The following is a 24,239-nucleotide window of genomic DNA, read 5'->3' on the forward strand; positions in this document are numbered from 1 at the left end:
GTGGTGATGGAACAGTCTGGTATCCTTATGGTAATGAGGGTTATGTGAATCTTTACATGGAATCAACTGCAGAGAAACACACACACACACGCACACAAATGAGTATATGTAAAAACCAGTTAAAATTAAATAACATCTGTTGTCTAGTTAACAGGATTAAACCAGTGTCCATTTCCTGGTTTTAACATTATCTGTGAATCTACAACCATTTCAAAATAAAAAAATTTTTTAAAAAGTAACAACTTTAATAAATAATTGCCTGAAACATATTTATCTAGGTAGGTTTATGAAAACCATATAAAATGTTATCAAATAGTAAACAGTATTTCTCTGTATGTATAGCATACAAAACCTTCTCAGAATCCTTTTCCATTTATGCTTTCAGCATTCTCACAACATCCCAATGAGGAAATAGAGAATTACTCTCATTTTAAAGATGGAAAAATTGAGGCCCCAAACAGATTACGTCTCATGTCAGAGCATATAGTAAGCAGGTTAAAAAGGGTGGAGGCAGCACGACATGGTAGACAGACAGGTGGTTTGGAATCACACAGATGGAGGATTCTAAACTTAGCCCTACTTCTAGTTAAGCGACTTGAGCAAGTTACTTAACTTTTCTGAGTTTGTTTCCTCATTTGTAAAATGCTATTAATACCATCACATCACTGGAATGCCATGAGAACTTAGAAAGATAAGTATTTAAATGGCTAGTATAGTGCCTGGTGCAAAGTTAATGTTCAATAAGTCACACCTAGTTTTTCTGATGTTTTTCCCATAACTTCCTTATGCAGACTTTGTGAACGTCCTGGGAGAATCCTTTATTGTTAGCATGTTCAATTCTGGGTCATGTCACAGGACAAAACAGTCCTCTATTTTATCATCACTTACCTAAAACAAAGCCAACCTGAATGGCTTTTTCCTTTACTGCAGCATCTGATTCTGCTATATAAGAGCACCGTCTACTAAAGGAGTAGGCCAAAACTGAAGCAACTTTTACACCATGATCCATCAAAGCCTGGAAACAATGATGAAGCAAATGTCTGAAAGAGAAAGAAAAGGTCATTTTATAGAGGTAATGTATTTTGGCCTTTAAGAAAGTGCTAGCTTCTTTTGCTTTTTTTTTTTTAATAACAGTGCCGTTATTTTCCATGATGGAATAAGATAAAAAGCTTATTGTCTTATGAATTACAAGCCCATAATAATTCACAATTTAGCCTAATATCTTTACTCTGTGGATCACTGAGTGATCCTGTATGTGTAAACTGATGGCAATGAAGGATAAAACCTTTCTTTTTTTAAATATTTTTTTTTCCTTTTTCTCCTAAAGCCCCCCCCAGGACATGGTTTTGTATTTTTAGTTGTGGGTCCTTCTAGTTGTGGCATGTGGGACGCCGCCTCTGCATGGCTTGATGAGCAGCGCCATGTCCACCCCCAGGATTCCAGCCGGTGAAACCCTGGGCCGCCCAAGTGAAGCGCGTGAACTTAACCACTAGGCCAGGGGGTTGGCCTCATAAAACTAACTTTTAACATCAGTATTAAAAACCAAATTGGGGGCCGGCCCGGTGGCCAAGTGGTTAAGTTCATGCGCTCCACTTTGGTGGCCCAGGGTTTCACCGGTTCAGATCCTGGGCATGGAAATGGCACTGCTCATCAGGCCATGCTGAGGTGGAGTCCCACATAGCACAACCAGAAGGACCCACAACTAGAATAAACAAGTATGTACTGGGGGTCTTTAGGAAGAAGAAGGAGGAAAAAAAAGATTGTCAACAGATGTTAGCTCAGGTGCCAATCTTACTTAAAAAATCCAAAACACAAATTGTCTTATAATTCAATAATTCAATTAAAAAATGGGTGATGGATTTGAATAAAGATTTCTCCAAAGAAAATATAAAATAGCTAATAAGCACAAGAAAATATAATCAACATCATAAGTCATCAGGGAAATAAAATCAGTATTACAATGAGACACCACCTGCTAGGATGGCTATAATAGCAATTTTTTTTTAAAAAGTGACAGCAAGGTTATGGAAAAACTGGAACCCTCATACATTGGTGGTAGGAATGTAAAACAGTGCAGTCACTGAGGAAAACAGTTTAGAGATTACTCAAAAAGTTCAACATAGGGTTATCATACGTATCCTAGTTATATATATGAGAACTAAAAACATATCTACATAAAATCTTGTCCATGATCGTTCATAGCAGCATTACTCCTAATAGCCCAAAGGAGGAACCACCCAAATGTTCATGGAACAGATAACTAGATAAACAAAACATATCCATACAATGGAAAATTACTCAGCCGAAAGAAGGAAAGAAGTACTGATACAATCAATAACATGAATGAACCTTAAAACATTCTGATAAGTGATAGAAGCCAGTCACAAAAGACCATATATTGTATGAATCTATTTATATGAAATGTCTAGAATAGGTAAATCCAGACACAGAAAGTAAATTAATGGTAGGCCTGGGACTGGGGGTAAAGGAAATAGAGAGTGACTGTTAATGGGTACAGGGTTTCTTTTTAGGGTGATGAAAATGTTCTAGAATTAAGATAGTGATGGTTGCAAAACCTTGTGAATATACTAAAAGTCAACAAATTGTACAATTCAAAACGGTGAATTTTACAGTAGGTGAATTACATCTGAACAGTTTATTAAAAACAAAATTGTAAATAATAAAGTCACTGCTTTGGATAAAGGGGAAAAAGTCAAACTACATGCTTTTAGTTCCACAAATATATTAAACAATTACCAATGGATTTGGACTAAGTGAAAGATAACCTAAGAGATTAAAGAAAAGTATTCCACTAAATCTTTACAATGGCCATGTTTAGAACTGCATAAAGAAATTCAAATCCCAGAAAGCTAAACTTTCCTTTTTTCTTTTTTAAAGATTTTATTTTCCTTTTTCTCCCCAAAGCCTCCCAGTACATAGTTGTGTATTTTTAGTTGTGGGTCCTTCTAGTTGTGGCATGTGGGATGCCACCTCAGCATGGCTTGATGAGTGGTGCCATGTCTGCACCCAGGATCTGAACTGGAGAAACCTTGGGACGCCGAAGCAGAACGTGCAAACTCAACCACTCGGCCACGGGGCAGGCCCCTAAACTTTTCTTAAAGAAAATTTTCTGAAGTTTTTCTATAGCCCTCTCAACTATTATTTTTTTTTTTTACAGATTAATTTTAACTAATCAACTAAGAAGTTTCTCTATAGGCTTAGCACACAGGCCCATTTCAAAGTTATCCCTGAACAGTGAAATCATGTTAATTATTTGTCTATCATTTTATCATCCTTTTCTAAGATACAAACTCCATGAGGAAGAGATGCTGTAGATCTTACTCATACCCCCAGCATCTAGAACTGTACCTGACATATACTAGGCGTTCAACAAGTATGTACTTAGTTAATTTCTTGTACAAATGAATCAACTTGGCAATATTCATATTAGAGATTAGCAGTATTTGGTAAAACTATTTTCCTAGACAGGTACAGTTGGGAAAAAGAAATGGTATTTAAAGCAAATTTAGGGAAGAACGCTAAGGAGAGCAGCAAGTACAATCAAAGGCCATATCACCTACACCTACATGTGGCTCCTACTACATAAAAGCCACAATGGTAAAGATGAATTTGGTTCCCCTTTCATGCACACAAAAATCAGTCGTGGTATTGATGGTTTCACAACAATATGAATGTATTTAAGGCCACTAAATTGGACACTTAATAATGGTTACAACAGTAAAATTTAGGTTATGTACAGTTTACCACAATTCTTTAAAAATGAATTTACCTTTTATCCAAAGCTCTCAATACTTTCGCAAAAACTTCCAATTCACAAAATTCACTGCCCAGTTGACATAGGCGTCCCTGTTGGTAAAGCTGAAATAAAAAACAAAAGTTGTAATTAAAAATTTTTAATTTTAATTTCTACTTTAATCATACTTATGAATATAATTGATGGACTTAATATTTGATGAATTTAACGAATACTACTCAAACCCAGTATGATTACATAGCAACATCAGGAAAGACGCTTATGCTAACAGAAATCTAACACTAAATTAACAAATTTCTACAACTTATATAAAAAATTTCAATAGTTGTATATAACAGAAATTAATATTTGTAAAATAGCATCTGGTACATGGTTAAACACTACAAAGTGCTATACAATTATTTATTAAATAAACATAAGTTATATTCAAGAAACTTTTAAAATTAACTTCTCTTGTCCTTAAAAAAACTAGACAGTTAATGTAAAATTAGCAAAATATAGCAAAGATAATGTCCAGAAACCAGAAGTGGTCAATACAGCCACGTAGAGCTCTTCAGACCATCACGAGAATCTCAGTTTAGTTCTGGGCATGACACTTCACAAGCACACCAACAGCAGATCATATCTAAAGCAATCCAGGATAGCAGGATTTCTAACCATGTCACAGTAATTTATTCAGTTTGCCTGACTTTTTAGAACTTCTATTTTTTTTTTTAAGATTGACACCTGAGCTAACATCTGTTGCCAGTCTTCTTTTTTTTCTTCTCTCTTCTTCTCCTCAAAGCCCCAAGTACATAGTTGTATATTCTAGTTGTAGGCCCTTCTGGTTATGCCATGTGGGATGCCCCCTCAGCATGGCCTGATGAGCGGCGCTCGGTCTGCGCCCAGGAGCCGAACCCACGAGACCCTGGGCCGCTGAAGCGGAGCGCGTGAACTTAAACCACTTGGCCATGGGGCTGGCCCCATAGAACTTCTTTTTAAAATAATATTTTAGTAAGTGTGTTAAATGTTTATCACATGTGATACATGCACGTGGTTAAAAAGAGACAAATACCATTGTCCCTCTTTCCCCTGCCCCAGCTTCACCAACTGCTTTTGAATTTATATATGCTTTATAAACACAGTGCCTTAAAGGCAGGAATTTTGTTATATTAACTCACTTTATATTATAGCACTTAACACTTACCTCAGTTGATGAGAACATGGGTTTCAGAAAAAGGACAAGATGCAGAGATCATTCGCCAAATGGACCAGTTAACTATGTATAGGGAAAACATACCTCAAACTCTTGGGCATAAATCACTAGTCACAATGGAGGGCAGGTCAAAGGAGGTAATACACTACTGCAAATCAATAATGACTGCTGTGAAAAATCCATAACGACTGCTGGAGGGGACAAGGGACAGGCACCACCACATAGGAAGGGGAGGCAGAAATGTTATCATCACATAATGGTTGGATATTCATATTAACAATAAACCTTCATTAGGAAAGATTTGCTATTTTTTAAGATGATTATGTTTTCTGCTGTAAAAAAATAAGAAGTTCTGGGAATGTAGACAGTAAAATTCATTACAATTAATCACTGTCATATTTACTTTGGCTATTAACCAGTAGAGAATAACTCAGGAAAAATAAAGCTGAGAATTTATGACCAAATTCCTATCTGCGGGCTTAATAATGTGATAAATTTCTAATTTGGGGCAGAAAAACAAATGTAGTTATCAAAATAAATATATACACTACTCCAAAAAGAGTATAGGATAAAAATCTTAGCTCCTTACCAAAATAAATCATCATTAGCAAACCTAAAGTTTAGAATTTCTTTTTTAAGACAGAAGAAATGAAAACAAGTGATACAACTTTTTTGCCCGAACTCAACAAAGACAATTAAACTAAACTTTATTAATGACTGAAAATTGGTATATCCTATCAAATGGGTTTAAAACTAAAATTTACAAAAGTTGCTACCTTAGTTACAATTGTAAATATATTGTAAATATGCCCTATTTGTGAGCACAAGCATGCTTTTTTTTTTTACTCAGTAGCTCAATTTTTCTAGCTAAAAATGAGTTCACATTTAAATTCTGGGTAGAAGCTAACGATTTAACTGTTTCAAATCATCCTTACCAGGTTTATCCACAAAATGCAAATTTATACATTTTTGGATACCAATCCGGAATAAAAATAGGTTCTAATCCTTAGAGATCTTATATGTGCTAGGCACTGTTCTAAGCGCTTTTCATAAGTAACTCTTCTATCCTTCCACAGATGAGGAAACTGAGGCATACTGTATAAAGTTAACCTACTCAAAATCCCACAATTAAGAAGTGGCAAAGTGGAGCTGGCCAGGTGGCGTAGTGGTTGGGTTTGCGCGCTCCACATTGGCAGCCCAGGGTTCACAGGTTCAGGTTCTGGGCATGGACCTACACACTGTTCATCATGCCATGCTGTGGCGGCATCCCACATACCCAAACAGAGGAAGACTGCCACATACATTAGCTGAGCAACAATCTTCCTCAAGCAAAAAGAGGAAGATTGGCAACAGATGTTAGCTCAGAGCCAATCTTCCTCAAAGCAACAATCTGGCCCCAGGCAGTCTTTACATCCATGTTCTTAATAACTTACACTTACTGCCTCTTGAAGACAATATATTAGGAAGTAAGAAAGAGTATAAAGTGGGCAATTAACGTTTTTATAGAAATAATATATTTAAAGATGAATCCCTTATAGATTCACACATCTTATGGAGTAGAAATTAGTGGAAAGGAAACTGAAGCTCTAGGTTCCTTGGTAACAACTGTCATATCAGAGTTTTAAAAATCTGACATTTTAGTTCATTATTACAGTTTAATACTATATTCTGCATCCATTAAATAATGAGGCTATTAAAGGACTATAAACTACATTTAGCTATTGGTGCATTAAGGAAAATAAGGAAAAATAAATTTATTTTTAGAAGCAGATAAACTACCTCCTGACAGATAGGAAAACAGGCAATAAAAATACAATTAAAACAATATTGTACGGAATACCATTCACAATCGCAACAAAAAGAATAAAATACCTTGGGGTAAATTTAACTAAGGAAGTGAAGGACCTATATAATGAAAATTACAAGACCTTTCTGAGAGAATTGGATGACGACATAAGGAGATGGAAAGACATTCCATGTACATGGATTGGAAGAATAAACATAGTTAAAATGTCCATTCTACCTAAAGCAATCTACAGATTCAACGCCATCCCAATCAGAATCCCAATGACATTCTTTACAGAATTAGAACAAAGAATCCTAAAATTCATATGGGGCAACAAAAGACCCCGAATTTCTAAAGCAATCCTGAGAAAAAAGAACAAAACAGGAGGCATCACAATCCCTGACTTCAAAACATACTACAAAGCTACAGTAATCAAAACAGCATGGTACTGGTACAAAAACAGGTGCACAGATCAATGGAACAGAACTGAAAGCCCAGAAATAAAACCACACATCTATGGACAGCTTATCTTTGACAAAGGAGCTGAGGGCATACAATGGAGAAAAGAAAGTCTTTTCAACAAATGGTGCTGGGAAAACTGGAAAGCCACATGTAATAGAATGAAAATTGACCATTCTTTTTCACCATTCACCAAAATAAACTCAAAATGGATTAAAGACCTAAAGGTGAGACCTGAAACCATAAGGCTTCTGGAAGAAAACGTAGGCAGTACACTCTTTGACATCAGTATTAAAAGGATCTTTTCGGACACCATGCCTTCTCAGAGAAGGGAAACAATAGAAAGAATAAACAAATGGGACTTCATCAGATTAAAGAGCTTCTTCAAGGCAAATGAAAACAGGATTGAAACAAAAAAACAACCCACTAACTGGGAAAAAATATTTGCAAGTCATATATCTGACAAAGGCTTAATATCCTTAATATATAAAGAACTCTCACAACTCAACCACAAAACATCAAACAACCCAATCAAAAAATGGGCTGGAGACATGAACAGACATTTCTCCAAAGAAGATATACTGATGGCCAATAGGCATATGAAAAGATGCTCATCATCGCTGATCATCAGGGAAATGCAAATCAAAACTACACTAAGATATCACCTTACACCCGTTAGAATGACGAAAATATCTAAAACTAATAGCAACAAATGTTGGAGAGGTTGTGGAGAAAAAGGAACCCTCATACACTGCTGGTGGGAATGCAAACTGGTGCAGCCACTATGGAAAACAGTATGGAGATTCCTCAAAAAACTAAAAATAGAACTACCATACGATCCAGCCATCCCACTACCGGGTATTTATCCAAAGAGCTTGAAGTCAGCAATCCCAAAAGTCCTGTGCACCCCAATGTTTATTGCAGCACTGTTTACAATAGCCAAGACGTGGAAGCAACCTAAGTGCCCAGCAACAGACGAATGGATAAAGAAGATGTGGTACATATTTACAATGGAATACTACTCAGCTGCAAAACAGAACAAAATCATTCCATTTGCAATAACATGGATGGACCTTGAGAGAATTATGTTAAGTGAAATAAGCCAGCGAGAGAAAGATAATCTGTGTATGACTCCACTCATATGAGGAATTTAAAATTATGGACCAAGAACAGTTTAGTGGATACCAGGGGAAAGGTAGGGTCGGGGGTGGGCACAAAGGGTGAAGTGGTGCACCTACAACATGACTGACAAACATTAATGTACAATTGAAATTTCACAAGATTGTAACCTATAACTCAATAAAAAAAAATTGAAATAAAAAAAAACAATATTGTACGGGGCAGGCCCAGTAGCACAGTGGTTAAGTTCTGGCGCTCTGCTTCAGCGGCCCGGGGGTTCACCAGTTCGGATCCCAGGCGAGGACCTAGGCACTGCTTATCAAGCCATACTACGGCAAGCGTCCCACATATAAAATAGAGGAAGATGGGCACAGATGTTAGCTCAGGGCCAATCTTCCTCACTAAAAACGAAAATCATAACAGTGTTAAAAGCTACCTGCTAACATTGCCTTTCTAAAAGCATTATACCACAAACAAGAATCATAAAGAAAGAGATAAGTGATCACATAAAAACCTGAACTGTCCATAAATATAAAATACTATGAACAAACAACAACAAAAAACTAAGTAAAATATTAGTAACACATTAATATCTTCATTCAGAGGGGTGACGCTCCTGGTGATGTTTCAGAAGCAAGGGCTTTCAGAGACTAAAGTAAAAGTCTTATAGAAAACTGAAGGCAATCAGTACAAGGGTAATGCAAGAGAGCCCAAACCAGAGAACTCTCAGTAAATTAAAGATAGGATGAGAACCTTCCTTAACCCAAGGGGATCTGAACCGGCATGGCTGCTTTCCCAGCCAATTCAAAATCACAACAGGCTAAGAGTGAATAGCTTAGTCTTAACATCAAATTAGCAAACAAAATAATCTAGGCTAATTCCCAACAGCAAAAATTTAGAAAAGTTTAGGAAAAAATAAAGGAAATCATGTCCAAAACAATGGTCTAAGAATAACTATGAAAAGTCACACACACATACAACCCATGAAAGTTATGTCTCTCACTCACATCGAAACTGTTACCCCTCTCTTCGAGTCACTGAAGAGCAAAAATCTTCAGAAATGAAAAGGGGTTGTTATCATGGAAAAATTACCATGATATATAAAACGCACAAGTTTCAGAAAAGTTTAAGTAACAGAATTTCACTTTTGCTTTTAAACTGTGTATCTACCATTGTATATGCATACTTTTTAAAAAATCAGGAATGATACTCAATACAATGTACATCTACAGTATAGGATTTATATCTCAAATCTTTCACCTCCACTGTCATCACCATCTTTCACCTGGATTACTGCAAAAGTTTGGTAGAACTGGTCCCTCCACTACCACTTTTCTTCTTTAATTTTTTCGGCGAGGAAGACTGTCCCTGAGCTAACATCTGTTGCCAATCTTCCTCTTCTGGCTTGAGGAAGATTGTCCCTGAGCTAACATCTGTGCCAATCTTCCTCTTCTGGCTTGAGGAAGATTGTCCCTGAGCTAACATCTGTGCCAATCTTCCTCTATTTTGTATGTGGGACACCACCAGCATGGCTTGATAAGCAGTGTGTAGGTCGGCACCCAGGAGCTACTGACTAATGGGTGGGTAGCGTATACAGCATGGATATGCTGGATAAGGGGATGATTCAAGTCCTGGCCTGGATGGAGTGGGAAGGCTAGAGATTTCACCACACTACTCACAATGGCACGTAATTTAAAATTTATGATGTTTATTTCCAGAATTTTCCATTTAATATTTTTGGATGGCAAATAACTGAGGGTAACTGAAACTGTGGAAAGTGAAACTGAGGATAAGGGGGGGACTACCTATACCTGCCTAAAGTCAGAGTAAAATGTCTACAACATCTCCCATTGCCTTAGCATAAAGTCTGCTGTGAAAAACTGAACCCCCTCGCCTAAGACACATGTGACTACGCAGTCCAAATTCATACTACCTAGAGGATCTACAGAGCCCAATCGAGAAACTGGAATTAAAAACTGGCCTGAAACCAGTGAAACCCATGAGGTCTCCACAGAGGCAGTCTAAAACACCTAGAAGGAATGATGAAAATATTTTATGTCGTGATCGTTGAAACCTAGGCTGCAGGAAACTCCGTAGAGTCCACAAGACAAAGGATTCCGTTTCCTCAACAGATCAATTGCAAAGATAAAAAACAAATGGAGAGGCTGGCCCCATGGCTGAGTGGTTAAGTTCGCACGCTCCGCTTCAGCGGCCCAGAGTTTCACCAATTCAGATCCTGAGCGCGGACATAGCACCGCTCATCAGGCCATGCTGAGGTGGCATCCCACATGCCACAACTAGAAGGATCCACAACTAAAATATACAACTACGTACTGGGGGGGATTTGGGGAGATAAAGCAGAAAAAAAAAAAAAAGATTGGCCACAATTAGCTCAGGTGCCAATCTTCAAAAAAAAAAGAAGGGAAAGGGAACCTATAGATCAAGAGACTTGAGATATATCAACCAACAACAAAGGTATAGAACTGTAAAAAAGAAAATATATATATATATATAATGTGACATTTGAAACAACTAAAAATTTGAACTGGATATTTAATAACATTAAGGAATTACTGCTCATTTTTCTTAGGTGTTATGATAGTATGGTGGCCATTAAAATATTTACAGATAAAATTACATGTGTAGATTTGCTTCCAAAGACTACAGGAAAGGGGAATATGCGTAGGGAAACACATTCAGCAACAAGACTGGCCAAGAATTGGTAACTGTTAAAGCTGGGCAATGGACACACGCAGGTTCATTATTTTATTCTATCTACTTCTGTGTTCAACTTTTTCCATAATAAAAGGTTTTTTTAAAAGAATGTATCCTTGATCTCTAAACAAATGTATCCTTTACCTCTACAATAAATAAAAGCAGTAATATTTGGTTTTAACAGGCATGTGCTGTCTTCACTTACAAGATATTTATTCTTGTCTAATCTCAACATCTGAAAGGTAGCTCTGAAAAAATTCACACTTGAATATAACTTGATATGCCTTTAACTTGTTCTTATATTGTGTATTATATGTAATGTCCTTTATCTGTTGTTAGATTGCACTGTGATCTGAGATTATAAATTCTTGGATTAAAGCAAATACCATAGAAGTGTTTTAACATAACGTACATGTAATTAAAAGGTAAATGCTTGTTTCTGAAGGTAAACCAATACTTAAATTTCTTGCTTCTTAACATTTCAATTTCTCAGCTGCTCTACACTCACCGGTTCTGTATCATACTTTTTAAAAAATAAACAAGTGATCAACATGATTATTTTGATCTTGCAGGGCGAAGTGCTTGTTTACTGGTAAGTAAGCCAAAGGGTTAAGTGGACATGTTCATATTATTAAAAAGCACAAAAAATAGTTGACATTCAAACGAGAGTACAACACTTTACTGAAGTTTAAATATGCTTTCCACATATGTTACTAGACGCATCATCCATTAAACAAAAAAGAGGTTTTTTTCCCCCCAAGTTGTTACGAGAATGAATTTATGTCTACTAGCCAGATTCTCTAACTCTATCCCTAACATGATGGGTCAATGGCACAACTTTCAAGACAGCATGATTGTCTTAATGGTGGAAGACACTATCATGACACAAACAGAAGGTCAAAACAAAAATCTAGTTAGATGTAAGATCTAACCAATAATGATAACCAGCCATATATAACTCAATACATATCAGCAATCTCTATATTTGGGTAAGAAGTCCCTCGGCTTCTCTTCTTAAAGCTTCACTACCAATCTGTGGTGAAAATTAGAAGTGCATCCATGAGTAGAGAGGGTAGTAATGTTATAAGAAAACTTATTCTGTATGTTAGATAATCAACTCTACATTTGTTTCCTGTGATTTCAGAAGAATTACATGTACATTTTATTTATCTATCTATGTATGTATTATGGTGAGGAAGTACATATGTATGTATTATGGTGAGGAACGTCAGCCCTGAGCTAACATCCGTGCCAATCTTCCTCCATTTTACATGTGGGACGCCACCACAGCATGGCTTAATGAGCGGTGTGTAGCTCCACAGCCAGGATCTGAACCCACGAAACCTGGGCCGCCAAAGCAGAGTGCGTGAAAACTACCACGCCACTAGGCCAGCCCCTACATTTTTAGAAAAACTAGAAAATGTAGAAACGAATTTGTAAAACAGAAACGTGCTGTTTCCCATCTGGAGAAAATCACTCAACATAATGGCACATTTCTATTCAGTCCTCTTTTTCTTCCTGATTTGCTGGAGTTTTGAGTATGTTTCATAAACTTTAATCCTCCCTTATATAAGTTAAAAACTTTTCTTTTTCCATTATACATTTTTGTTATTAATTTTGGTTCCAAAATAAGTTCTTTGGGATTCTGATAAAGTTTACACTGAATATATAAATTTAGAGAGAAATTCTTTTTTGTTTGTTTGTTTAAAGATTGGCCCTGAGCTACTATCTGTTGCCAATCTCTTTTTTTTTTCCTTCTCCCCAACTTCCCCCAGTACATAGTTGTATATTCCAGTCGTGGGCCCCTCCAGCTGTGCCATGTGGGATGTTGCCCCAGCATGGCCTGATGAGTGGTGCCAGGTCCATGCCCAGGACCCAAACCCATGAAACTTTGGGCTGCCAAACCAGAGCACACAAACTCAACCACTCGGCCACGAGGTAGCCCCAGAAATTCTATCTTTAAAATCCTGAATCTTCCAGTCTAGGAACAAAATATGTCTCTTCTACATTTATTAAAGACTTTCAGATTTCTATACAACTCTTTTCTGATTTACTCCATGGCATGGTTTCTGCTGTTATTTTGAGTAAGACATATTCTTTCCTACATTGCATATGGAAAAATTATTGAATTTTTAATTATAAATGTGTAATCATCCCCTGTACTGAATTATCTTATTGCTATACTTTTTCAGTTGATTTTGCTGGTTTTTTCTTTATTCTAACTGCATTGGTTAGCACTTCAAGGATGCTGAATATGCAGTACAGTTCCAGAAATCTTAAAGTCTTTACTTAAAAAAATATAATGATACTGATAATAGGAGATCCATTATAGCGCTGATTTTAATCACAATGCTTTGTTTCATCACTAAGTATTTTTGTTTAGATATAAATGCTATCTTTTGATTAGGTATATGTTAACATTGTGAATCTGTGTGCTCCTTATTAAAAGTTTAATGGAAGAGTTGTTAGATTTTTATTTTATGATGATGGTTTTCCTCTGTCTTATTAATATAGTGAATCATATTAATGGATTTGCTGATCTGCATTTGCTATTATTTTACCCAGAATTTTTGCTTCACGTTTCACAAATGAGGTTTTCTAGAGACTTTCTTTCTGTTGCTATCTTAGGTTTAGGTATCAGTGTTATGTTGACCTCTTTTACTTTTTTTTTTTAGTTGTAAAGAATTAGGTAGGTGTGCAATGAGTTAAATACCAGTAGCATCAACTGTTCTTTGAATATATCTAAGACAGTGTCAGAAGTTGGTGGAGTTTTGTTTGTTTGCTGAGAGAGGGGGCCAATGGACAAAGGGAGAGGTATAATTTCTCAATTTCTTTTGTGGTTTTCGGTCTATTAACTTCTCTCTTTGGTCATTTGTATTTTCCTAGAAATGTAATTTCAGTAAGGTTTTCAGACTGATTAACATAGAATTATACAAACTATTCTACATCTAAAGAAGCTTTTCTACAATTTAAAAAAGCTATTTTTCCCTTTTCTGTTGTATCTATGGGTTTTTTTTGTGGTTTTTTTTTTAAAGATTTTATTTTTCCTTTTTCTCCCCAAAGCCCCCTGGTACATAGTTGTATATTTTTAGTTGTGAGTCCTTCTAGTTGTGGCATGTGGGACGCCACCTCAGCATGGCCTGATGAGCGGTGCCATGTCCACACCCAGGATCCAAACCGGCAAAACCCTGGGCCACCAAAGCTGGAGCCACGGATTATGCTCTTCATGCTACTTGGTAAGAAGCTTTTTATTCTCCCCACTTTGATGTGCTCTGGCATCTCGACCCCAGTATAACAGCATCCTCATTCTTTATAACTGCAGCATAATATTCCATTTCTGATTGATTAGCATATAGTTTTTTCCAATTTTTGTCATCATAAACAATATTAAACACCCCCGAAGAGAATTTTCTGCACACTCAGCAAGCATTCTTTTAAGTAAAAAAAAAAATCCTCAAATGGTATAGTGGGTTAAGGGGCATGAGTGATTTGAATCTTTAAACCTTGACGATCTGATTAGTGAAGAAGGATGTTTTATTTAAACTTTTATTGAAGTGTAACATACATACAGAGAATGCACAACTCATATTTAAAATGTAAAGCTCAATAAGTTTCCAAAGTGAACACACACACACAATCAAAATCCAGATCATGACAGAATGTTATCAGAATCCCAGACATCTCCCTTTATGCCCCTGTGTAGTCACTATCTTCTCAGGTTAACCTCTCCTGACTTCCAACACTTTTGATTAATTCTGCCTCTTTTTTAACTTTATATTAATGGAATCATACATCATATAGCCAGTTTCCAAACTGCACCAAGGTGCCCTGGGGCACTGCAAGATATTTTAAAATTAAGAGAAACAATATTCGACATCTGTACTATACCATGCCAAGTACTAGATTGATATAACTCTTTCAATGGCATCTTATCTTTGTGAAGCTACATTGTCAGTAGTTGCTATGATACAAAATAATGTGCAAAAATCAACAGGGAACAGAAAATGAGGACAGTGGTGTCCAATCCAATTCCCAGATTTGAGTTGCTGTACAATGCCTAATAAATATACATATTCCATTAGTAAACAATTATGATTATTTAAGAATGAAGTAAAAATCCTATTTTTGTGTCAATTTTTGTGCATTTTTTTTAATGGCTCTTATTTTGTTAAGATGTAAGTATTATTGTTTCTATCTAACTACTTAATGAACAGAACTGTTGGCTATTTCTTTTGGTCTAGGGGTACCATGAACCAAGTGCTATGAAGGGAGAAAGTTTGGGAGCCTCTGGTATATACCCCTGTGACTAGTTTCTTTCATTCAGTATCATTTGTTGAGATTTCATTCATATTGTTTCAAACAGTTGCAGTTCATTTTCATTGTATAATATTCCACTATACGACTGGTCCACAATTTATTTATTAATTCTCCTATTGATGGGCATTTGGACAGTTTCTACTTTTTAGTTATTATGAATAGTGTTGCTATGAACATTTATCTTTTTTTTTTTTTTAGGAAGATTAGCCCTGAGCTAACTACTGCCAGTCCTCCTCTCTTTTGCTGAGGAAGCCTGGCCCTGAGCTAACATCCGTGCCCACCTTCCTCCACTTTATACGTGGGACCCCTACCACAGCATGGTGTGCCAAGTGGTGCCATGTCCGCACCCGGGATCCAAACCAGCAAACCCTAGGCCGCCGAGAAGTGGAACACGTGAACATGACTGCTGTGCCACCGGGCCGGGCCCTGAACATTTATCTGAAGAGTATATATCTTAAAGTGGAATTAGTGAATTACAGGGTACACACATGTTCAGTTTTAGTAAATAATGCTAGTTTTCCAAAATGGTATATCAATTTACATTCTAACAGTATATGATAGTTCTGACTGCTCCATATCCTTACCAACACTTTTTTCTTCTTCATTTAGTCATTCTGAGGAATGTACAGTAGGACAACAACTTCCCTGAAGACAAAATGAGGTTGAGCCCCTTTTCAAATGTTCGACTGGTCCTTTGAATATCCTTTTTAGATGCCTATTCAAGTTCTTTCCCCATTAAAAAAAAAGTTTTTTTTGTTTTTTCCCTTAATTTCTAGTTCTTTACCTGCAGGATGAGTCTTTGTCAGATATATATCCTGCAAATATCCTCTCCTACTCTGTGGTGTGGCTTTTTACTCTCTTAATAGTATCTTTTGATGAAAAGATGTTCTTGATCTTAATATAGTTCAATTTATCAAATTATCTTTATACTTAGACCATATTTGTATTCTATTACTAAATCTTTGCTGACATAGTGAAAACTTTTTTTCCTAAAATACGCCTTTTCACATTTACATCAGCAATCCATCCAAAAATGATTACTGTTTATAGTGTAAGGTAAGGTCATGACACTTTTTCCACTATATGGATACCTATTTGACCAACACCATTTATTTGATTTTCCTTTCCCCATTGCACCGCTGTTGTCACTTTTATCATAAATCAGATTACAGCGTATGTCAGTCTGTTTCTGGACTGTCCATCTTGTTCCACTTGTCTATTTGTCTATCCATGGGTCAACAGTCAATATCATATTATCTTAATTGTTACAGCTTGATATTTGTTGGTATAAGTCCTCCAGGTGTTTTTTCTTCTTCTTCATGACTGCCTTGGCTTGCTGTAGCATTTTAATTTGCATTTCAGTTGAGCATCTTTTGATGTTTATTGGCCATTCATATTTTCCTCTTCTATGGGCTGGCTATTCAGATCTCCTGGGTAAGTTGGTTGTCCTTTATGTACTGATCAGTATTAGATCTTTCTGTATTAGGAAATTCAACCCTTACGTGTCAAATGTTGTCAATTTGCACAGTCTTTTTAAAAAATGTGCTGACAATTTTTTCCCCTATTTTTTTATGTACTCAAAAGAATCAATTTCTTTTTTTCCCCCCTGGGTTTTGGTCTCACGCTTAGAAAAGCCTTCTCCATGTCATTACAGTGTTGGCAAGATGCGAAATAGAGTTCACCTTTACAGTACTTACTTTTATAACGTTTGATATTTTTTTAACTTGTAAATTACCATAAAAATAACTTCTTTAAAGAAGAAATTTTAGTCATTTCCCACTGCAAGATACTGACTCAATAACTTATTGTGATACTTACATGATTTCATTTGTCATATTTAAATCTTTAATTCACCTGGAATTCATTTTGGTATATGGTATGAAGTAGAGGTTTAACTTTTCCCCCAAACAGCCAGTTGTAGCCAAGGTATTTTTGAATATTTCCCCCATTTATTTAAAATATAGCATTGTCTCATAACTTTATCATATAGTAAATTCTTAAATATGCTTTCGTTTCTGTCTAGACTGTCTATGTTCTGCAAGTCAATTTCTCTCACTGTTCTGACGCCAGTGCTACACTGTTTGAAAATGTGTAACTTCCTAATATACTTCACTTTCTTATAATGCACATCCCTCCTAAGTACTGTGCATCTTCAAAATTTCCTTGGCTCATTTATTCTCATTTAATTAATTCCTCCAGATGAACTTCATATTTAATCAGTTTCCCATATCCATTAAAATTCTGAGAATCTGCCTCAAATTGTGATAAATTCACAGCTTAAACTGAGATCAGTCAACACATATATAACATACTAACTTCTCATCCAGATATACGGTATGGCTGGCTATTTATGTTCTTTTATGCCCCTCTCCCATAAAGCTTTTGTTCTCAATTTATTAATCCTAAGAGCTCTTTACATGAAGAGAGCTGTCAAATATATTACAAGAATTTTTCTCAATTTGTTACCAGCCCACTTAAAAAGATTATCAGAATATTAGTTGAGGCTATATATAGCTATACAACAGAAATAGAAAAAATTAATACTAAATCAGGTATTAATTTAGTTTTCATCATAAGATTTACTATAAAACCCCAAAATCATCAAGTTTAAGACTGAAAACAATAAATAGAAAACATTACTGAAACACTTCACCTAGACAAAACTTAACTCTATGGCAAATTTTGTAATTGGAACAGGACACAAAATAAATCATCCAGCAGGTAAAATAAAAAAGATCATAAACCTCTTTTTTTTGGGGGGGGGGGGAGGAAGACTGGCACTAACATCTGTGCCAATATTCCTCTATTTTCTATGTAGGATGCTGCCACAGCACGGCTTGATAGGCGGTGTGTAGGTCCGTGCGAACTCCCAGCAGCTGAAGCAGAGCATGCAAACTTAACCACTACACTACTAGGTCAGCCCCCATGAACTTCATTCTTAAAGAACCCAGCCAGGGCTGGCCGCGAGGCCAAGTGGTTAAGTTCTCCCGCTCTGCTTTGGCAGCCCAGGGTTTCGCCAGTTCAGATCCTGGGCGTGGACACGGCACTGCTTATCAGGTCACGGTGAGGCAGTGTCCCACATGGCACAACTAGAACCCACAGCTAAAAATATACAACTATGTACCAGGGGGCTTTGGGGAGAAAAAGGCATAAAATCTTTAAAAAAAAAAAAAAAGAACCCAGCCATTCACTCTTTCTTTCACTTGGTATACAATTTTATCATTTCTTCTACTCACCCTATCCACTTCCATACTTAAAAGGTTAAGCACCCCTGGATAAAAACTATTGAGATTCAAAGACATTATTTTGTAGGGTATTGATTATTTATTTTTTTTTGCTGAGAAAGATTCAACCTGAGCGAACATGTGCCAATCTTCCTCTATTTTTGTATATGGGTCACTGCCACAGAATGGCCGCCAACAAGTGGTGTACGTCAATGCCAGGAACCAAACCCAGGCCACCGAAGTGGAGTGTGCCAAACTTAACCACTAGGCCACCAGGCCAGCCACTGTAGGGTATTGATTTTTACTAAACCATCGATATAAACTGTCAATTTTTTTTAACATATTTTCAGTGAACTTCCCATCCCATATACCTCAGCAGCCGTTATCAACTTCAGGTTAGCGTTCCTACATAAAAGCCACCACTCCTATCCCTCCGGCTCAGCAGATGATCTTACCTCCTTATTCATGACAACCATTCTTTGTAAACTTACCTATGTTATTAGTTTATGTAAACTTACCTATTTTATTAGCTTATGTTCTTAACTCTTTCCATCTGATCTTAGAGGAAAAGTATTCTTTCTCCAACTCCAATATAAGACTGATAACTTGGGGCTGGCTGGCGGCATAGCAGTTAAGTTCGCGCGCTCTGCTTCTGCGGCCCAGGGTTCACCGGTTCGGATCCCAGGCACATACCTACGCACCACTTGTCAAGCCATGCTGTGGCAAGCATCCCACGTACAAAATAGAGGAAGATGAGCAGATGTTAGCTCAGGGCTAGTCTTCCTCAGCAAAAAGAGGAAGATTGGCAGCAGATGTTAGCTCAGGGATAATCTTCCTCAAAAAAAAAAAAAAAAAAAAAAGACTGATACTTTAATTTATGTACTGTGAAGGAAGGGGCAGGACTCATTAATTAATGCTCCTGCTCAGGGACTCTGCTCCATAATTTATTTCCCATTGCCTCATTTATGTACTCAACCTCTCACTCTGTTCTGGTTTCTGCTATTTAGACAATAAATATATTCTAATGCCTTCCATTCTTTTTTTAAGGAAGATTAGCCATGAGCTAACTGCTGCCAACCCTCTTCTTTTCTCTGAGGAAGACTGGCCCTGAGCTCACAACCATGCCCATCCTCCTCTACTTTATATGTGGGACACCTACCACAGCATAGCTTGCCAAGCGGTGCCACGTCTGCACCCAGGATCTGAACTGGCAAAGTCCAGGCCACCAAAGTGGAACATGCACACTTAACGACTGCGCCACTGGGCCAGCCCCTTAAAGATTTTTTTTTAATTTTTTTTCCTTCCCAAAGCCCCCCCATACATAGTTGTATATTCTTGGTTGTAGGTCCTTCTAGTGGGCATGTGGGACGCCACCTCAGCACAGCCTAAAGAACGGTGCCATGTCTGTGCCCTGGATCTGAAGTGGCGTAACACTGGGCCGCCAAAGAGGAGCACACGAACTTAACCACTCAGCCACGGGGCCGGCCCTCATGCCTTCCATTCTTTAAAAAAAAAAAAAAAAAAAAAATCCAGGGGCTGGCCCCATGGCCAAGTGGTTAAGTTCACACGCTCCACTTCTGTGGCCCAGGGTTTCACCAGTTTGGATCCTGGGCATGGACCTAGCACCACTCATCAGGCCATGTTGAAGGAGCATCCCACATACCACAAGTAGAAGGACTTACAAGTGGAATATACAACTATGTCCTGGGGGACTTTGAGAAGAAAAAAAAAATCCATTCACATTTTTACCCTTTCTACATAAACACCTCTCTCCTTTCCCTTCTTAAGGAGCAGTTAGCATGCCTACTTCTTCACCTCCCATTCATCCCATGATCTTTAAAAGCTTTTAACTGTGCCTTCAACTGCAGCCACTGACAAAAATTAACACAGTGACACTGGACTTCACCAATCAAGAGGGGTGGAGGAATTCTGGGTTCCACAAATACAGTAATTTTGTCTATGACCGTAATTTTGTCTATGACCATGCTTACTGATGGAAGTTGGTACCACTGGAGGAATCTGACTATGAGTTTCTCATTGGCTCTAAATTGGATAAAATTGGAAACCGTAAAACAGTAAGTCTCTTAAAATTTTCAGGCAGCGGGCAGGGGATGAGTATCTCATAAGTATTAAAGTGCTTAAAAAGTATCTTATATTTATGTGTTGATACAGAGTTTAAGAGCAAGCAAAGTTTTCTTCTTATACTTCCATTAGATTCAAGACTGAAGTCCATGGATTGACTTTTACTCTATCTACTTCTGTAAGAGCTAATCAAAAATTAGTTCTACAGCGGCCGGCCCCGTGGCCTAGAAGTTAAGTTTGGTAGGCTCCACTTCGGCAGCCCAGGTTCGGTTCCCAGGTGCGGCGACATCACTGGTCAGCAGCCATGCTGTGGTGGCACCCACATACAAAATAGAGGAAGACTGGCACAGATGTTAGCTCAGGGCGAACCTTCCTCAAGCAAAAAGAGGTAGATTGGCAACAGATGTTAGCTCAGTGCAAATCTTCCTCAGCAAAAAAAAAAATTAGTTTTACAAGGTCTTTCATCAAAATAATCTACTATTTCACAAGACAAAATCTTTCCAAGCAAGAAAGCAAGGAATGCAGGAACTAAATACTAGGTATAAGACCTTGACTAAATTACTTAACTTTCTCACCTATAACAAGGGTTATACCCTACTTTACACTTTGTGAAGATTAAACAAGATCACGAGTAAAAGCACTTAACTCAGTTCCAGGCACATGTTGAATACCTTCCCTCACCTTAGTGCAGTGCCATACTTCCAAGAAGACATACAACTATTAAGGAATAAAAGCGTACCAAAAAGAAGTATTATTAAAACTTTGTGAACTATGTGAAACAGAAAACATGGCAAAAGCATCTTCTGTTCATACTCTCTAATACTCCTCTTCAAATGAAAAGCTTCAATTAGAAGTGAAAGTTACTAGAAGATATCCAAGAGTTTTGAGGGAAATCAACTACTAAATGTACTTTGATTAAACTTCTAATGATGTTCTCTAAAAAGTGTAAAAGATTACATACAATTTAATAAAATAGAGTTAGCACACACACAAAGCTGCAGTTTCCCAGGTTGAGAAAGACAAATCTAACTCACCCTTATTGGGAGGAATGAATCTTAAATATACGAAATTTCCTTAGACATACCCAAAAGTAAATCAACGTATCAAAAAGAAATATAAGGAGGTTTTTCTCTAAACCTGCCCTCCTAAATAATAACATGAATGACCAAAATTAATCTTCTCCAAAGATTTAGGGGGGAAAAAACATTTTAATTGTTAGAATTGGTGTGAAGCAGCTGAATCTACTAGAATGCAGCAAGTCAGCTGCTTTCTGAAAAAATATTCTGGGGTGGAGAAAGCGGGCAATCTCCCCAACAAAACAACTGCCACAAAACCCCATACATAGACAAGAACATACACATCTGTTAAATATCAGTTTACACTGTTCCAGGGAATTTACAAATCAAGAGGAAGTATTTACGATTTAAAAAATCAATCACACTCTACTCCTGGTCAAATTGTGCATGGGTGGCACTGGAGAACAGAAGCTATCCACGCCGATTCAAGGAAAGAGGACCGAATAATAAATCCACTGTTCACATTCAAATGTGGGGGAGAGAGAAAAAGGGAGGCTCCGAGTCCACAAAGTTCTCCTCCCTCTCTAAACACTGCAAAAATTGTCCACGTCTAAAGCCACTTACCCTTGAACCTCCTAGGAGAGTGACTTGGAGACTTTCTGTTCAGATTTTTGAGGGGGAGCGACTTAGGAATGCTGCAAGATTGCAACTTTCAAATACACGAACATGATTTAAATTCTGAAGTATTTTTTCTTTTAGGAAAGAACTGCCCCCTTCCTTTCAAACAGTTTGTCACCACTCCCGTTTTAATGCACTCTCCAATTCAACCCCAAGTATACATAAAAAACAAAGCTTTAAAGAACATGCAAGAACACGGCACGACTGTTTCCAGTAATTCCTCAACTCCCTCTCGATTAGGATGAGAAGAGAGAGACGAAGGAATACGAAGCAGAAAAAAATACTTGGGGAGGAAGACGGCGAGAGAAGAAAGTAGGAAAGAGGGAAGGGAGGAGCAGAGCAAAAAGTCCAGCTGATGCTGACACTTAATTGGGAAAAGAGGGCAGAAAATACACCGAAGACACCGGCTGGAGGAGAAGGAATGAGCGGGACGGGGGCGCAATAGACAAAGTCCACGCAAACAGGCCTACTCAAGAGGACCACCGTGGAGGAGGGAACACCAAAAGGGGGAAGACTCATTAGGAAAAGATACCAATCAAGGCCCAGGAGCTTGAGCGCCCGAGGACATACAGATGGGGTGTTTCCGTCCCGGCAACCCGGAGACCGCAGCAGACGGCTCGGCAGGCGACCCTGCTGCGAGGAGCGCGGGGTTAACCGCGGGGCTTCGCAGACGTGGAAGGGGGTGCGGCCCCAGGGGTTTCGGCAGGAGAGCAGAGCAGGCCCACGGACCGTACCTTGTAGTAAACATCGAACTGGATATTCTCGGGCAAGGAGCGGATGTCTCGGCGGGAGCGGATGTAGTTGTCCACGACAGCGGAGATGGCGGTGTTATAGAGAGTCTCTGGGATCCACTCTAGTTCCACGGCCGCCATCTTCCTTCCCTCCTCCTCCGCCTCCTCCGCCTCCTCCTCCCGAAGGCCCCCGCCTCCCTCCGTAGCGAACTCCTCTGCGGCCCCGGAGGATTCGGAGGGGCGGAGGCAGCCACGCGGGCACGCGGCAGAAGGGCACGGCCGCCTTGGCTCCTCCGAGGGCGAGCTGTGGGGCGGCCGCAGCGGCCGCGGGCCCAGGGAAAGAGCACGGCAGGGGCAGCGCTCGGGCGGGCCAAGGCCTCACATTCCGGGTGAGAAGAGCCCGGGTTCCGTCCCAGCGCCGCTCTCTGCAGGGGCGGGACTGCGCGCGCGGCGTCATGACGTCAGCGCACGCCGCCGCGCCGGAGGGAAGGAATGCGGCAGGAGGAAAACTTGGGCAGAGCGGAGTCTTATCCATCCCTCCCTGCGAGGACGTGCTTGCAGAGGGGGCCGGAGTTGAGTGCATGGGGGTAGCGTTCTTCCACTGGAACAAGTTATTTCATGGTTTTTACCCGCCCATTCCGCGTCGTCCGGACGCATCAGTCCCTTCAGCAAATCCTGCCTCGGGACTTCTGAGGCTCGGGTAAAAGTTTAGATCCTCTCCTCACAAAAATGCGCCATTATCAGTACATTGAAAATTGTGCATTCAGAGAATTCACATTACTCTAGAAACCCTTTCTGAGGCTCCGATCTCTAAGCCGAGTTAACCTCCGGTCCAGGAACTAGAGGTGAGGATGGGAGACTTCCTTTTCGTTGTAAAACCGTTTGCACTGTTTGAACTTTTTACTGTTTCTTTTTCCATACAAAATTTACCCCCAAAAAAGGTCATCAAAAAACAAAAAAGGAAAAGAACTCCTGCTCCATAAGAATTTGGTAGGAAGATTAGCCTGATTATAGGGTTACAAATAGTAGTGAGAGAAAAAGGGCCAACTGGTGGCTGTGATAGGACTTAATGGTAAGGTAGAAATGAAGATTTCCGTTTTCTTCCTTGGGTTTTAGTCCTGGCCTCGGGATTGTTGAAGAAT

The 24,239-nt window shown here is 38.5% G+C and overlaps 1 protein-coding gene across 1 annotated transcript in view; it reads right to left on the bottom strand.

Annotated features, from left to right (window-relative positions):
* APPBP2 (amyloid beta precursor protein binding protein 2) overlaps positions 1 to 23,560 on the bottom strand; it is a 56,045-nt gene extending 32,485 nt beyond the window's left edge. Inside the window, exons 1-3 of the mRNA XM_014856943.3 lie at positions 23,101 to 23,560; positions 3,791 to 3,879; positions 889 to 1,040 (exon numbers count right to left, since the gene is read on the bottom strand). Coding sequence (XP_014712429.1) covers positions 889 to 1,040; positions 3,791 to 3,879; positions 23,101 to 23,238 — 379 coding nt within the window. The 5' untranslated portion in view covers positions 23,239 to 23,560. The remainder of the gene's footprint in view (positions 1 to 888; positions 1,041 to 3,790; positions 3,880 to 23,100) is intronic.
* Positions 23,561 to 24,239: the final 679 nt, after the last annotated feature.

This window comes from Equus asinus, chromosome 13 (genome assembly GCF_041296235.1).
Source record: "Equus asinus isolate D_3611 breed Donkey chromosome 13, EquAss-T2T_v2, whole genome shotgun sequence".
Taxonomy (NCBI): domain Eukaryota; kingdom Metazoa; phylum Chordata; class Mammalia; order Perissodactyla; family Equidae; genus Equus; species Equus asinus.